The following is a 15,867-nucleotide window of genomic DNA, read 5'->3' on the forward strand; positions in this document are numbered from 1 at the left end:
CACACACTCCACACGTTGCACCGCAGTCTCACACACTGCACTGCACTGTTACACACCCCACACATTGTAGTTACACACACAACCCACACTGTGTCACACACACACACACACACACACACACACACACACATTGCACAGTCACATAAACACTGCAGTCACCCCCCCCCCCACACATACATTGCACTGCACAGTCGCACACACACACATTGCAGTCACATAAACACTGCAGTCACCCCCCCGACACATTGCACTGCAGTCATCCCCCCACACACACATTGCACTGCACAGCCAGACACACATTGCACACACCCACATTGCACAGTCACACACCCCACACACACACATTGCAGTCACACACCCCACACATTGCACTGCAGTCACACACACACTGCACCGCACACTGCAGTCACACACACACCACACTTTGTGTTGCACAGTCACACACCCCACACTGTGCAGTGCAGTCACACACACATCACATTGCAGTCACACACACCCCACACTGTGCAGTGCAGTCACACACACATCACATTGCACAGTCACACACTCCACACTGTGCAGTGCAGTCACACACACATCACACAGCCACACACCCCACACTGTGCAGTACACAGACACACACACATCACATTGCACAGTCACACACACACACACACACACACACCACACTGTGCACTGCAGTCACACACACACACTTTGTTTTGCAGTCACACATGCCCCACACTGTGCAGTGCACAGTCACACACACACACACATCACATTGCACAGTCACACACCCCACACTGTGCAGTGCACAGTCACACACACACATCACAGTCACACACCCCACTGTGCAGTACAGTCACACACACACACACACACACACACACACACACACACACATCACATTGCACAGTCACACACACACACCACACTGTGCACTGCAGTCACACACACACATCACATTGCAGTCACACACCCCACACTGTGCAGTACACAGTCACACACACACACACATCACATAGTCACACCACACTGTGCACTGCAGTCACACACACACACACACACACACACACACACACACACACACACACACACACCACACTTTGTTTTGCAGTCACACATACCCCACACTGTGCACTGCAGACACACACACATCACATTGCAGTCACACACACCACACTGTGCAGTACAGTCACACACACACACACCACACTGTGCACTGCAGTCACACACAACACTTTGTTTTGCAGTCACACACCCCCACACTGTGCAGTACACAGTCACACACACACATCACACAGTCACACACACCCCACACTGTGCACTGCAGTCACACACACCACACTTTGTTTTGCAGTCACACATACCCCACACTGTGCACTGCAGACACACACACACACACATCACATTGCAGTCACACACACACACACCACACTGTGCAGTAGTCACACACACCACACTGTGCACTGCAGTCACACACAACACTTTGTTTTGCAGTCACACCCCCCCACACTGTGCAGTACACAGTCACACACACACATCACACAGTCACACACACCCCACACTGTGCACTGCAGTCACACACACACACCACACTTTGTTTTGCACAGTCACACACACCCCACACTGTGCACTGCAGTCACACACACACCACACTTTGTTTTGCACAGTCACACACACCCCACACTGTGCAGTGCAGATGATGCGTGTGGCAGCCCCGCAGATGACACCCGCTCTCTCTCTGTACAGTGACTGCAGGTCCCCCCGCACCACGGACCAGCCCCCGCCCCGCTCTCATAGGCTGCGGCTCCCGGCGCTGGGATTGGCTCCCTGGCTCCGGTTGACTTTGTTAATGAAAGTGCAATGGGCAGCTGAGGAGATACGGGAGTGTTCCTGCAGGCAGGCTGCGTGCAGCATCGGGACCCTGCATCCAGGTGGCTGAGTGGGACAGTGCCCTGCATGGCTCAGTGAGGAAGGACTGGTCAGTGAGCAGCACCCAGCACTGGAAGTTTGGGAGAGAGAAGTGTCAGACATGGGCTGTGCCACCCTGCTCGCCCTCCTCTGCAGCCTGATCGCCCCTGTAAGTACCCTCGGTGCCAGTCTGGCCATGGCATGCCCTGGGAATGTGTGTTACCTGTATGTGACTGCTGGGGATGTGGCTGTGTGCAGGGGGTGGGTGCCAGCTGCTAGCCCTGGCAGTGAGGGGCATGATGCCTGGCACCCCCTAATGCCAGGGCTGATGCCACTTCCACTGATGCAGTGTGTATTAGGGCTGCACAGGTCTTCCAATGCTTCCTGAGTGGCACCAGGTGCCATGCCAACTCTGCAAGACAAATACTCTGACTCACTGCTAGAAACATGGGCAGCTTATATCGGTGTAGAGCAGCCAGCTGGTGTGGAACTACAAGGCTCAGCGTGTCCGGTTGCCTATAGTCCTGTGTGCTGGAATACTGGCGGTGAAATAATTGCTGGCATGGGATCTAGCTCTACGGGCACCCCCAGTGTTTGTGCTGCCACTACCCATGTCTATAGTGTGCATGGCATTTGTCAGTGGTATGGGTGGGCGCTTGGCTCTCATGGTTGCTGGAATACAGACATACCTTGCTGGAGCCCCCTGTATGTGTCTCTATGCCCCTCTACAAGTCCATTATCTGGCTCTACCTGGGATCCTGCATCACCTGTAGTGCACTTGTCTCTTATCCCATTGCCCTGGCATGGTAACCCACCCCCTCCTCATGCCAGTCTCCCCCCTGTCTGCACTACTCCTGCAGCTGTGGCTGTAATGCATGGCACCTCACATACCCCAGTGATCTGTGCTTACACTCTGGGAGGATTATTGCAAGTGAAACATCCCCTGAGTTCTGCACTGGGTGTCAGCTATTCCTCTGTGGTGATCACAAGTCTCTGTATCACTATAGTGCATGCATGTCCCTGGTGCACAACCCCACGGCTGTTGTCCCCCTGCCATGCACAGGTCACTGGGGGCACGGCTCAGTATCTGTCGCAGCCAGTGGCTGTGTGTGTTTCCCAGCCCAGCGCCTGCTGCTGTGTGATAAGCTGCATTATCTCTGTGCCAGGGCAGCTCCTCTGATAGGAATTGGGGAGGTATCTGCCAGGGTTCCCTGCAGAGGAGGCGATAGCATCTGGCATCTGTTCTAGGAACTGGCTGCTGTCTTCTGCTCAACTTGGAAAACAAGTGGTCGCTTTGGGAGGACCCCGGTCACTTGTCACTGGTCGCAGGTCACTTTGTTCCTCTGAAATGGTTAAATGCTTTCTAGGAACGGGCGAAATCTATTTGCACAGAGCTGGGTCCAGGGCAATGGTGGACAACCTGCTGCAACCCAGCTGAACGCTTGCCAGCAGATAATTGCACCAATCCTCTAATATTTATCATTCACCAGATGTTTGATTGCAAGCTCCTGGGTCCTCCTTCTTAAAGAATCCAGCGTACTGTATTTTATACCTCTCTACAGTGGCATTGTTATACACCTGTATTTCTCTATTAAATCACAGCACTTACTTCTCACAGCGTGGACCAGTGGTTCCCAAACTTCCAAGGACCCCCCAACAGGTCATGTTTTCCACGTCACCTAGCAGGTGCACAGGTGTACTTGTTACTCACTGACACATTTGAAAAGATCCACAGGTGGAGGTAATTATTTCACTTGCGATTCTGTGAGGAGACCTGGAAAACGTGACCTGTTGGGGGTCTTGGGAAACCAGTGGTGTAGATCAGTGGTTCTCAAACTCGGTCCTCAGGACCCCACACAGTGCATGTTTTGCAGGTAACCCAGCAGGTGTATTAATTACTCACTGACACATTTTAAAAGGTCCACAGGTGGAGCTAATTATGTAATTTGTGATTCTGTGAGGAGACCTGCAAAACAGGAACCGTGAGGGGTCCTGAGGACCGAGTTTGAGAACCTGTGGTGTAGATTGATTGTCAGCTCCCTTGTCAATACAGAATGTGTACATGGATGATTGCACTGTATGCTGTAGGTCTGTGACAGGCAGTCAGGTGGACAGTATCCAGAGGTTTCCTTTTCATTGCTTTTTGTCTGTTATCACTATTTCCATTCATTAATACAGAGCTTCTGAGATTTTGTCCTCAAGACAAACTAACAGTCCAGGTTGTAAGGATGTCCAAGTTTGAACACAGCTGACTTAATTAGTGCCTCAGTCATTTTGCTTTAACTATCTGTGCTCAAGCATGGATATCCTGAAAACCTGCACTGTTAGTGTGTCTTGAGGACCGAGTTTGTGAAGCTCTGCATTAATATACTACACTGATTAATTGTTATATTCTAAGCCAGTGGTTCTCAAACTCGGTCCTCGGGACCCCACACAGTGCATGTTTTGCAGGTAACCCGGCAAGTGCACAGGTGTATTAATTACTCACTGACACATTTTAAAAGGTCCACAGGTGGAGCTAATTATGTCACTTGTGATTCTGTGAGGAGACCTGCAAAACATGCACTGTGTGGGGATAATGAGGACCAAGTTTGAGAACCTGTGTTCTGAGCATCATGTTAATTGATTATGGGGGGGGGGGGGGGGGGGGTAAATTGTCTGTTTATATTGTAGCTGCCCTTTCTTTAATCCAGTGGTTCTCAGGACCCCAGACAGGTCATGCTTTCCAGGTCACCCAGCAGATGCACAGGTGTAGTCATTACTCACTGACCCATTTTAAAAGATCCACAGATGAAGCTAAGTATTTTGCTTGTGATTCTGTGAGGAGACCTGGAAAACATGCACTGTGTGGGGTCCTGAGGACTGAGTTTGAGAACCCGTGCCTTAATCAATTATAGAGAAAAACGAGCCACTGCAATTAGATCACCACGAGCGATTCTTTATAGGCCAGGGGTAAAACTTGTAAACCTGACCTTAAGACTGGATTTGCAGAGCTCCTTGTCCCATAAACCTGCAGGGTGCTACGTCCCCTGTAAACTTGCACAATACACTTCGCAGCCCTCTGCAGGGCTGAAATGTTGACACACGCTGTTTTATAGTCTGCAGTGTTTAATGTACATAGTTATACAGCACTCACGCAGCATTCTTCCCCGACCACATGTAAGACCAGTCTGCAGCCCCATGGCCTCAGCCGTGCTAAGACACATTTATTATTTTCTGCTGCGTTCCTTCAGTCCCGTGTATACAGATTTCAGACTACAGTAAAAGCAGCGTGCAGGGAAATGTGATTACACTCCCAGTTACCAGCTAAAAATATGTCCTGCCAATATCCTCTGGCTAAACGTTTAAGTGATGTGACTTTGCAATGTACAGTATACAGTATATATCCTTCCTCTGCGTTACTGATTATGCTGTAGGGTTAGGAAATGAACCGGTCACCCACCGAAATAAAAAGGGGCAATGGGGGTCATTCCGAGTTGATCACTAGCTGCCGTTGTTCGCAGCGTAGAGATCAGGCTAAAAATCGGCATTTCTGCGCATGCGTATGCACCGCAATGCACACGCGCGACGTACGGGTACAAAGTCCTTTGTGGTTTTGCACAGGTTCTAGCAACGTTTTAATTCGCACTGGCGGCCGCAAGAAGGTTGACAGGAAGGGGGCGTTTCTGGGTGTCAACTGACCGTTTTCAGGGAGTGCTTAGAAAAATGCAGGCGTGTCGTAGAAAATGCAGGCGTGGCTGGGCGAACGCTGGGCGGGTGTGTGACGTCAAAAGCCAACCCTCCAACGTTAGAATCATCGCACAGGATAAGTAACTACAGGGCTGGTCTTGTTTTGCACAAAATGTTTTTGCAGGCGCTCGGCTGCACAGGCGTCCGCACTTCTGCAAAGCGAAATTACACTACCAGTGGGCGGCGGCATAGCGTTTGCACGGCTGCTAAAAACTGCTAGCGAGCGATCAACTCGGAATGACCCCTAATGACTCTATGTACTGCCCCCTGAGCTCTCACAGCAGCAGCTGGCCATCTGCGGCTCTTCAGCTGCTGGGGAACTACAACTCTCAGTCGTGCATGCCAAAGCAGGGGGCTGTTGGCTGGAGATACCAGGCAAATTCAGGTGACCAGCTTTTCAACACTGTCCACTGCATTAAAGCAGGGAAAACATCAGATGAATTAGGAATAGATTGCTAGCTTCCTGGCCACCTAGGCTGGATGATGACAGGTAATGTGTGGACAGGTAATATTGCCCTGTGGCTGGCTGGGGGCAGGCGATGTGGGAAGATGACAGCCAGTTATGCAGGGACTGGGTTGCTGATAGTGGGTGAGAAGGGAGTGGCAAAGTGCTGGCAGGCGCCAGGGCGTGCTGTGCGGGGAATGCCATAGGCTGGTGGCCGCAGTCGATTCATGCTATAGTGGCATGAGGTGTCTGCATAAAGACTGAGCACCGGCTATCATTGTGACGCCTCCGCTGGGGCTGATGTACAGAAGCATGGCGCCTGTGCGGGTGATGCGCAGTCGTACCACACATTTCAGTTTCCACCTACACCTGATGAGGTGTAACTAGATAGTAACGGGGTGTCCTAGCATAGGCTAAGTGCCATAGGTGTATCTGTCATGGGCGCACACCCTGCACCCATATAATTATACTTTCCCCTCTGGAGTCCAGTGGCGGCCATTTTCCCAGTGATTTATGTCAGCAGCGACAAGCAAGGCATACGGTTATGGGGCAGGCGGACTGCAAGATGTGTGCCCTGCATACGGCGCAGACGCACATTCTTTTTCTGTGTGCGCACAGGGGTATGCGTGTGTGTGTGTGTGGGGGGGATTTTCATCGGATGTGTTTTGGAGTTGCTGATGTGTCATCTGGGACCCTTTGGGTGACACCACAACCCTGTGAAGAATGTAGGATCCTATAATTGCAGGAAAATGCAGGCGATGCAATTAGCAGCGAGTCAGACAAAAATTGCTCAATGCAGCTTAGAACCGGCAGCCGCAGCTTTGTGCTGTCCAGTCAGACCTCTGCATTAAGGACTGATTCAGTAAGGATTGCGGATTCTGCTAAGTATCAGATTTTCCAGTCCTTGTGATCGCACGCTGGGGGCCGCCCCCCCCCCCCCCCCCCCCATCCTTGACCAAGCAGAAATTGCGATCGCATTGCAACTTCTGCTTGATTGTAGAAATTAGGGTTGCCTCCTGCTGGCGCAACTTTCTGATCGCTGCGTGTGACGTCAAGGAGCCGCCGCAATCACACCCACATTTGGATAACGCCGCCCCCATTTCCCCACCTCCACAACGCACCGTCTCCACCTAGGAAATGCAGCGTTGACGCCCCCCCCCCCCTCCTGTCCCGCGGACTCCCCTGCCTGATTGACAGGGAAAGGCGTTTGCTTTTCGCCTGTTGCGATCTGACCTGATTTGGGCCCTAAGGGTCTAATTCAACGTGATCGCAGCAGCGAAATTTTTCTCTAATGGGCAAAACCGTGTGCAGTGCAGGGGGGGGGGGGGGCAGATGTAACGTGCAGTGCAGGTGGGGCAGATGTAACATGTGCAGAGAGAGTTAGATTTGGGTGGGGTATGTTCAAACTGAAATCTAAATTGCAGTGTAAAAATAAAGCAGCCAGTATTTACCCTGCACAGAAACAATATAACTCACCCAAATCTAACTCTCTCTGCACGTTACATCTGCCCCACCTGCAGTGCACATGGTTTTGTCCATTAGAGAAAAATTTTGCTTTTGCCATCAGGTCTGAATTAGTCCTAAGTAAGGGAAAATCCTTGGTATAATGTAAACATGACAGGACACAGTGCAGGACCCCTGGAACTCCCCCGGCAATTATCTAATCTATAGATTCTGTAACTATAATATACTATGTGGCCATTAAAAAAAGCATAATGGCGTGTACAACCTCCTACACCATCCCGCTATTTTATCTGTTGCTTTTTGGGAATTCGGGGTAATCCCCCCCCCCCTTTCATGCACGTCACACGGGTCGCCCACCGCAGAGTTATAATATACAACATCCGCGACCTGAGATTTCTAATTGAATTTCCCGGGAATGTTATCCCACATGCACAGAGCGCAGCAGCTGCCATCTCCAGGAACACTGGGTACACCGCCGGAGTGATGAAATCGTGGGTGTGCCCTTCCCGCCGCGTCACAATGCTATATGGTGCATGACTTTAGTGCACATGGGGGGGCTCTATTTTGCCCGCCAGCTGTCACCAGATCTAGTGGCGGCACTGTAACAGGCTTTGCTGTACTTATCCCCGTGCCACAGTGTAAAACCAAAGACAACATACCGTGCGCAAAACCCGGAACGTGGGGGAGCGGCCTTGTTGGGCTGTGCGCACTTCAGTGGGTAATAGGATCAGTAAATAATTATTGGGGCACGTTGGAATCACTAATTATTGATCTCTGGTGAAAGCGCCACGTGCGTGGAATATTAGTGACCATGTTATTATATTATTGTGTGAGTGCTGTAGCCATTATATGACCACACGGGGGCTATAAAAGGTAAACGCACGCTTTGGAGTTTTTCACATTTTAATCTCTTGCATCTTAGAATCAAAATTGAATCATTGGGGAATTATTTTTAACACGCATCCACGTTAAATGCTCTGCAGTGGAGCACGGTGGCACAGTGACTAGCATTGCTGCTACACAACTACGGAGTTGTCGGTTCAGATCTGACCAAAGCCCCATCTGTTTGGAGGTTGAACGTTTGTGAGTCGTTCTTGTTGTCTGCATCCAGTTTCCTGTGCCCAGGACCTTATTGGAAGCTAAATGAAGCTTTGGTCACACTGACCTTTGTTGGTGTGGTAGAGCCGGGATTGATGTGAAAGATTATATTCTCCGTATTGTGCTGCATAATGTGTTGAAACTATATAAATAGAGGGAAATATGAAGTAGCAAAATCACTGTGTTGAGATATCAGAAGAATCTTTGTGCGTTGCATTTCTCCTTGATTTTCTGCTATTAATGATTCAGAATACTACAGATTTTATCACAGTGTCATGTGCCTGCCATGGTAACCACAGTCAAATGCAGCATGATGTAGTCAGCAGAGAGTCTTTGGACTGCCCCTCTGAGCTCTGTGTTCAGTAATGACCACTCTTCTGTGACTGAAATGGGAAATACAGGCTGTAGCCTGTCGGTGCGTCCTGAAGCCTGTTCTAGTTTGACCGCACATCAATAACAATCCACATTTAACCTTTATTTCTTTTAATTTGACTCTAAAGTACTTTGTGCTAATCGATGATAAGAATTTATAAATACTTCCAATTAGTTCCCGCATTATAATAGAAAAAATATGAAAAATGGCGACATTAGACTAATGCGTTTATAGCTACTGTATGCTATAGAAACATAGAAACATAGAATTTGACGGCAGATAAGAACCACTTGGCCCATCTAGTCTGATCCTTTTTTTTATATCCTTTAGGCAATCTCAACCCTTTTTGAACCTTAATTATTTGTAAGGATATTTATATGCCTATCCCAAGCATGTTTAAATTGCTCTACAGTCTTAGCCTCTACCACCTCTGATGGGAGACTATTCCACTTATCCACTACCCTTTCTGTGAAGTAATTTTTCCTTAAATTTCCCCTGAACCTCCCCCCCTCCAGTCTCAGTGTATGTCCTCGAGTTCTAATACTTCTCTTCCTTTGAAGAATGTTTCCCTCCTGAACTTTGTTAAGACCCGTGATATATTTGAAAGTTTCTATCATGTCCCCCCTTTCCCTTCTCTCCTCCAAACTATACATGTTAAGATCTTTTAGCCTTTCCGGGTACGTCTTGTGATGTAGGCCATGCACCATTTTAGTTGCCCTTCTTTGCACACTCTCTAATGTATTTATATCCTTCTGGAGATATGGCCTCCAGAACTGGACACAGTATTCCAGATGAGGCCGCACCAATGACCTATATAGTGGCATTATCACTTCTTTTTTCCTGCTACTGATTCCTCTCCCTATGCAACCAAGCATCTGACTTGCCTTTCTCATTGCTTTGTTGCATTGCTTTCCTGCCTTCAAGTCACTTGAAATAGTGACTCCTAAATCCCTTTCCTCCTCAGTAGTTTCCATTATAGTGCCATTAATACTATATTTATCCTTTATGTCACCTGAGATAGTGACTTCTAGATCCCTTTCCTCCTCAGTAGCTCCCAGTATAGTGCCATTAATACTATAATTATCCTTTATGTCACCTGAAATAGTGACTGCTAGATCCCTTTCCTCCTCAGTAGCTCCCAGTATAGTGCCATTAATACTATATTTATCCTTTATGTCACCTGAAATAGTGACTCCTAGATCCCTTTCCTCCTCAGTAGTTTCCAGTATAGTGCCATTATACTATATTTATCCTTTATGTCACCTGAAATAGTGACTCCTAGATCCCTTTCCTCCTCAGTAGTTTCCAGTATAGTGCCATTATTACTATATTTATCCTTTATGTCACCTGAAATAGTGACTCCTAGATCCCTTTCCTCCTCAGTAGTTTCCAGTATAGCGCCATTAATACTATATTTATCCTTTATGTCACCTGAAATAGTGACTCCTAGATCCCTTTCCTCCTCAGTAGTTTCCAGTATAGCGCCATTAATACTATATTTATCCTTTATGTCACCTGAGATAGTGACTCCTAGATCCCTTTCCTCCTCAGTAGTTTCCAGTATAGCGCCATTAATACTATATTTATCCTTTATGTCACCTGAAATAGTGACTCCTAGATCCCTTTCCTCCCCAGTAGTTTCCAGTATAGTGCCATTATTACTATATTTATCCTTTATGTCACCTGAAATAGTGACTCCTAGATCCCTTTCCTCCTCAGTAGTTTCCAGTATAGTGCCATTAATACTATATTTATCCTTTATGTCACCTGAAATAGTGACACCTAGATCCCTTTCCTCCTCAGTAGTTTCCAGTATAGCGCCATTAATACTATATTTATCCTTTATGTCACCTGAAATAGTGACTCCTAGATCCCTTTCCTCCTCAGTAGTTTCCAGTATAGTGCCATTAATACTATATTTATCCTTTATGTCACCTGAAATAGTGACTCCTAGATCCCTTTCCTCCTCAGTAGTTTCCAGTATAGTGCCATTAATACTATATTTATCCTTTATGTCACCTGATAGTGACTCCTAGATCCCTTTCCTCCTCAGTAGTTTCCAGTATAGTGCCATTAATACTATATTTATCTTTTATGTCACCTGAAATAGTGACTCCTAGATCCCTTTCCTCCTCAGTAGTTTCCAGTATAGTGCCATTAATACTATATTTATCCTTTATGTCACCTGAGATAGTGACTCCTAGATCCCTTTCCTCCTCAGTAGCTCCCAGTATAGTGCCATTAATACTATATTTATCCTTTATGTCACCTGAAATAGTGACTCCTAGATCCCTTTCCTCCTCACTAGTTTCCAGTATAGTGTCATTAATACTATATTTATCCTTTATGTCACCTGAAATAGTGACTCCTAGATCCCTTTCCTCCTCAGTAGCTCCCAGTATAGTGCCATTAATACTATATTTATCCTTTATGTCACCTGAAATAGTGACTCCTAGATCCCTTTCCTCCTCAGTAGTTTCCAGTATAGTGCCATTAATACTATATTTCTCTAATGTCCTAGCGGATGCTGGGGACTCCGTCAGGACCATGGGGATTAGCGGCTCCGCAGGAGACAGGGCACAAAAATAAAGCTTTAGGATCAGGTGGTGTGCACTGGCTCCTCCCCCTATGACCCTCCTCCAAGCCTCAGTTAGGTTTTTGTGCCCGTCCAAGCAGGGTGCAATCTAGGTGGCTCTCCTAAAGAGCTGCTTAGAAAAAGTTTTTAGGTTTTTTATTTTCAGTGAGTCCTGCTGGCAACAGGCTCACTGCATCGAGGGACTTAGGGGAGAGAAGTCAACTCACCTGCGTGCAGGATGGATTGGCTTCTTAGGCTACTGGACACCATTAGCTCCAGAGGGATCGAACACAGGCCCAGCCATGGAGTCCGGTCCCGGAGCCGCGCGGCCGACCCCCCTTGCAGATGCCGAAGATGGAAGAGGTCCAGAAGCAGGCGGCAGAAGACTTTTCAGTCTTCCTGAGGTAGCGCACAGCACTGCAGCTGTGCGCCATTGTTGTCAGCACACTTCACACAGCGGTCACGGAGGGTGCAGGGCGCTGGGGGGGCGCCCTGGGCAGCAATGTATAATACCTTTTTATGGCTAAAAAATACATCACATATAGCCCTTGAGGCTATATGGATGTATTTAACCCCTGCCAGATCTCACAAACTCCGGAGAAGAGCCTGCCGAAATAGGGGGCGGGGCTTATTCTCCTCAGCACACAGCGCCATTTTCCTGCTCAGCTCCGCTGTGAGGAAGGCTCCCAGGACTCTCCCCTGCACTGCACTACAGAAACAGGGTAAAACAGAGAGGGGGGGCACTTTTTTTGGCGATATTACTATATTTAAGCTGCTATAAGGATACAACACTTATATAGGGTTGTTCCCATATATATTATAGCGCTTGGGTGTGTGCTGGCAAACTCTCCCTCTGTCTCCCCAAAGGGCTAGTGGGGTCCTGTCTTCAATAGAGCATTCCCTGTGTGTCTGCTGTGTGTCGGTACGTGTGTGTCGACATGTATGAGGACGATGTTGGTGTGGAGGCAGAGCAATTGCCGGTAATGGTGATGTCACCCCCCAGGGAGTCGACACCGGAATGGATGGCTTTGTTTATGGAATTACGTGATAATGTCAGCACATTACAAAAATCAGTTAACGACATGAGACGGCCGGAAAACCAGTTAGTACCTGCCCAGGCGTCTCAGACACCGTCAGGGGCTGTAAAACGCCCTTTACCTCAGTCGGTCGACACAGACCCAGACACGGACACTGAATCTAGTGTCGACGGTGAAGAAACAAACGTATTTTCCAGTAGGGCCACACGTTATATGATCACGGCAATGAAGGAGGCTTTGCATATCTCTGATACTACAAGTACCACAAAAAGGGGTATTATGTGGGGGGTGAAAAAACTACCTGTAGTTTTTCCTGAATCAGAGGAATTGAATGATGTATGTGATGAAGCGTGGGTTAACCCAGATAGAAAAGTGCTAATTTCAAAAAAGTTATTGGCATTATACCCTTTCCCGCCAGAGGTTAGGGCGCGCTGGGAAACACCCCCTAAGGTGGATAAGGCGCTCACACGCTTATCAAAACAAGTGGCGTTACCGTCTCCTGATACGGCCGCCCTCAAGGATCCAGCTGATAGGAGGCTGGAAACTACCCTAAAAAGTATATACACACATACTGGTGTTATACTGCGACCAGCCATCGCCTCAGCCTGGATGTGCAGTGCGGGGGTGGTCTGGTCGGATTCCCTGACTGAAAATATTGATACCCTGGATAGGGACAGTATTTTACAGACTTTAGAGCAATTAAAGGATGCTTTTCTTTATATGCGAGATGCTCAGAGGGATATTTGCACTCTGGCATCGAGAGTAAGTGCGATGTCCATATCTGCCAGAAGAAGTTTATGGACACGACAGTGGTCAGGTGATGCGGATTCCAAACGGCATATGGAAGTATTGCCGTATAAAGGGGAGGAATTATTTGGCGTTGGTCTATCGGATTTGGTGGCCACGGCAACTGCCGGGAAATCCACCTTTTTACCTCAGACCCCCTCCCAACAGAAAAAGACACCGTCTTTTCAGCCGCAGTCCTTTCGGTCCTATAAGAAGCGGGCAAAAGGACAGTCATATCGGCCCCGAGGCAGAGGAAAGGGTAAGAGAGGGCAGCAAGCAGCTCCTTCCCAGGAACAGAAGCCCTCCGCGGGTTCTGCAAAGCCCTCAGCATGACGCTGGGGCTTTACAAGCGGACTCAGGAACGGTGGGGGGTCGACTCAAGAATTTCAGCGCGCAGTGGGCTCGCTCACAGGTGGACCCCTGGATCCTGCAGGTAGTATCTCAGGGTTACAGGTTGGAATTCGAGAAGTCTCCCCCTCGCCGGTTCCTAAAGTCTGCTTTGCCAACGTCTCCCTCAGACAGGGCGACGGTATTGGAAGCCATTCACAAGCTGTTTTCTCAGCAGGTGATAGTCAAGGTACCCCTCCTACAACAGGAAAAGGGGTATTACTCCACGCTATTTGTGGTACCGAAGCCGGACGGCTCGGTAAGACCTATTCTAAATCTGAAATCTTTGAACCTGTACATACAAAAATTCAAGTTCAAGATGGAATCACTCAGAGCAGTGATAGCGAATCTGGAAGAAGGGGACTTTATGGTGTCCCTGGACATAAAAGATGCTTACCTGCATGTCCCAATTTGCCCTTCACATCAAGGGTACCTCAGGTTCGTGGTGCAAAACTGTCATTATCAGTTTCAGACGCTGCCGTTTGGATTGTCCACGGCACCTCGGGTCTTTACCAAGGTAATGGCCGAAATGATGATTCTTCTGCGAAGAAGAGGCGTATTAATTATCCCTTACTTGGACGATCTCCTGATAAGGGCAAGGTCCAGAGAACAGCTGGAGGACGGAGTAGCACTAACCCAAGTAGTGCTGCAACAACACGGGTGGATTCTGAATTTTCCAAAATCTCAGTTGACCCCGACAACACGTCTGCTGTTCCTGGGAATGATTCTGGACACGGTTCAGAAAAAGGTGTTTCTTCCGGAGGAGAAAGCCAAGGAGTTATCCGAACTTGTCAGGAACCTCCTAAAACCAGGAAAAGTGTCTGTGCATCAATGCACAAGAGTCCTGGGAAAGATGGTGGCTTCTTACGAAGCAATCCCATTCGGCAGATTCCACGCACAAACTTTTCAGTGGGATCTGCTGGACAAATGGTCCGGATCGCATCTGCAGATGCATCAGCGGATAACCTTATCGCCACGGGCAAGGGTGTCTCTTCTGTGGTGGTTGCAGAGTGCTCATCTGTTAGAAGGCCGCAGATTCGGCATACAGGACTGGGTCCTGGTGACCACGGATGCCAGTCTGAGAGGCTGGGGAGCGGTCACACAGGGAAGAAACTTCCAGGGAGTATGGTCAAGCCTGGAGATGTCTCTTCACATAAATATACTGGAGCTAAGAGCGATTTACAATGCTCTAAGCCTGGCAAAACCCCTGCTTCAGGGTCAGCCGGTGTTGATCCAGTCGGACAACATCACGGCAGTCGCCCACGTAAACAGACAGGGCGGCACAAGAAGCAGGAGAGCAATGGCAGAAGCTGCAAGGATTCTTCGCTGGGCGGAAGATCATGTGATAGCACTGTCAGCAGTGTTCATTCCGGGAGTGGACAACTGGGAAGCAGACTTCCTCAGCAGACACGATCTACACCCGGGAGAGTGGGGACTTCATCCAGAAGTCTTCCACATGATTGTGAACCGTTGGGAAAAACCAAAGGTGGATATGATGGCGTCTCGCCTCAACAAAAAACTGGACAGGTATTGCGCCAGGTCAAGAGACCCTCAGGCAATAGCTGTGGACGCTCTGGTAACACCGTGGGTGTTCCAGTCAGTGTATGTGTTTCCTCCTCTGCCTCTCATACCCAAAGTACTGAGAATTATACGGCAAAGGGGAGTAAGAACGATACTCGTGGCTCCGGATTGGCCAAGAAGAACTTGGTACCCGGAACTTCAGGAGATGCTCACGGAAAATCCGTGGCCTCTACCTCTAAGACGGGACCTGATTCAGCAGGTACCGTGTCTATTCCAAGACTTACCGCGGCTGCGTTTGACGGCGTGGCGGTTGAACGCCGAATTCTAAGGGAAAAAGGCATTCCAGAAGAGGTCATTCCTACACTGGTTAAAGCCAGGAAGGAGGTGACTGCACAACATTATCACCGCATTTGGAGAAAATATGTTGCGTGGTGTGAGGCCAGGAAGGCCCCCACGGAGGAATTTCAATTGGGTCGATTCCTACATTTCCTGCAAACAGGATTGTCTATGGGCCTCAAGTTGGGGTCCATTAAGGTTCAAATTTCGGCCCTGTCGATTT

The 15,867-nt window shown here is 48.6% G+C and overlaps 1 protein-coding gene across 1 annotated transcript in view; it reads left to right on the plus strand.

The window, feature by feature from the left end:
- Nucleotides 1-1,826: 1,826 nt before the first annotated feature.
- LOC134928620 (vasoactive intestinal polypeptide receptor-like) overlaps nt 1,827-15,867 on the plus strand; it is a 279,693-nt gene continuing 265,652 nt past the window's right edge. Inside the window, exon 1 of the mRNA XM_063924545.1 lies at nt 1,827-2,062. Coding sequence (XP_063780615.1) covers nt 2,015-2,062 — 48 coding nt within the window. The 5' untranslated portion in view covers nt 1,827-2,014. The remainder of the gene's footprint in view (nt 2,063-15,867) is intronic.

Source organism: Pseudophryne corroboree, chromosome 5 (genome assembly GCF_028390025.1).
Source record: "Pseudophryne corroboree isolate aPseCor3 chromosome 5, aPseCor3.hap2, whole genome shotgun sequence".
Taxonomy (NCBI): domain Eukaryota; kingdom Metazoa; phylum Chordata; class Amphibia; order Anura; family Myobatrachidae; genus Pseudophryne; species Pseudophryne corroboree.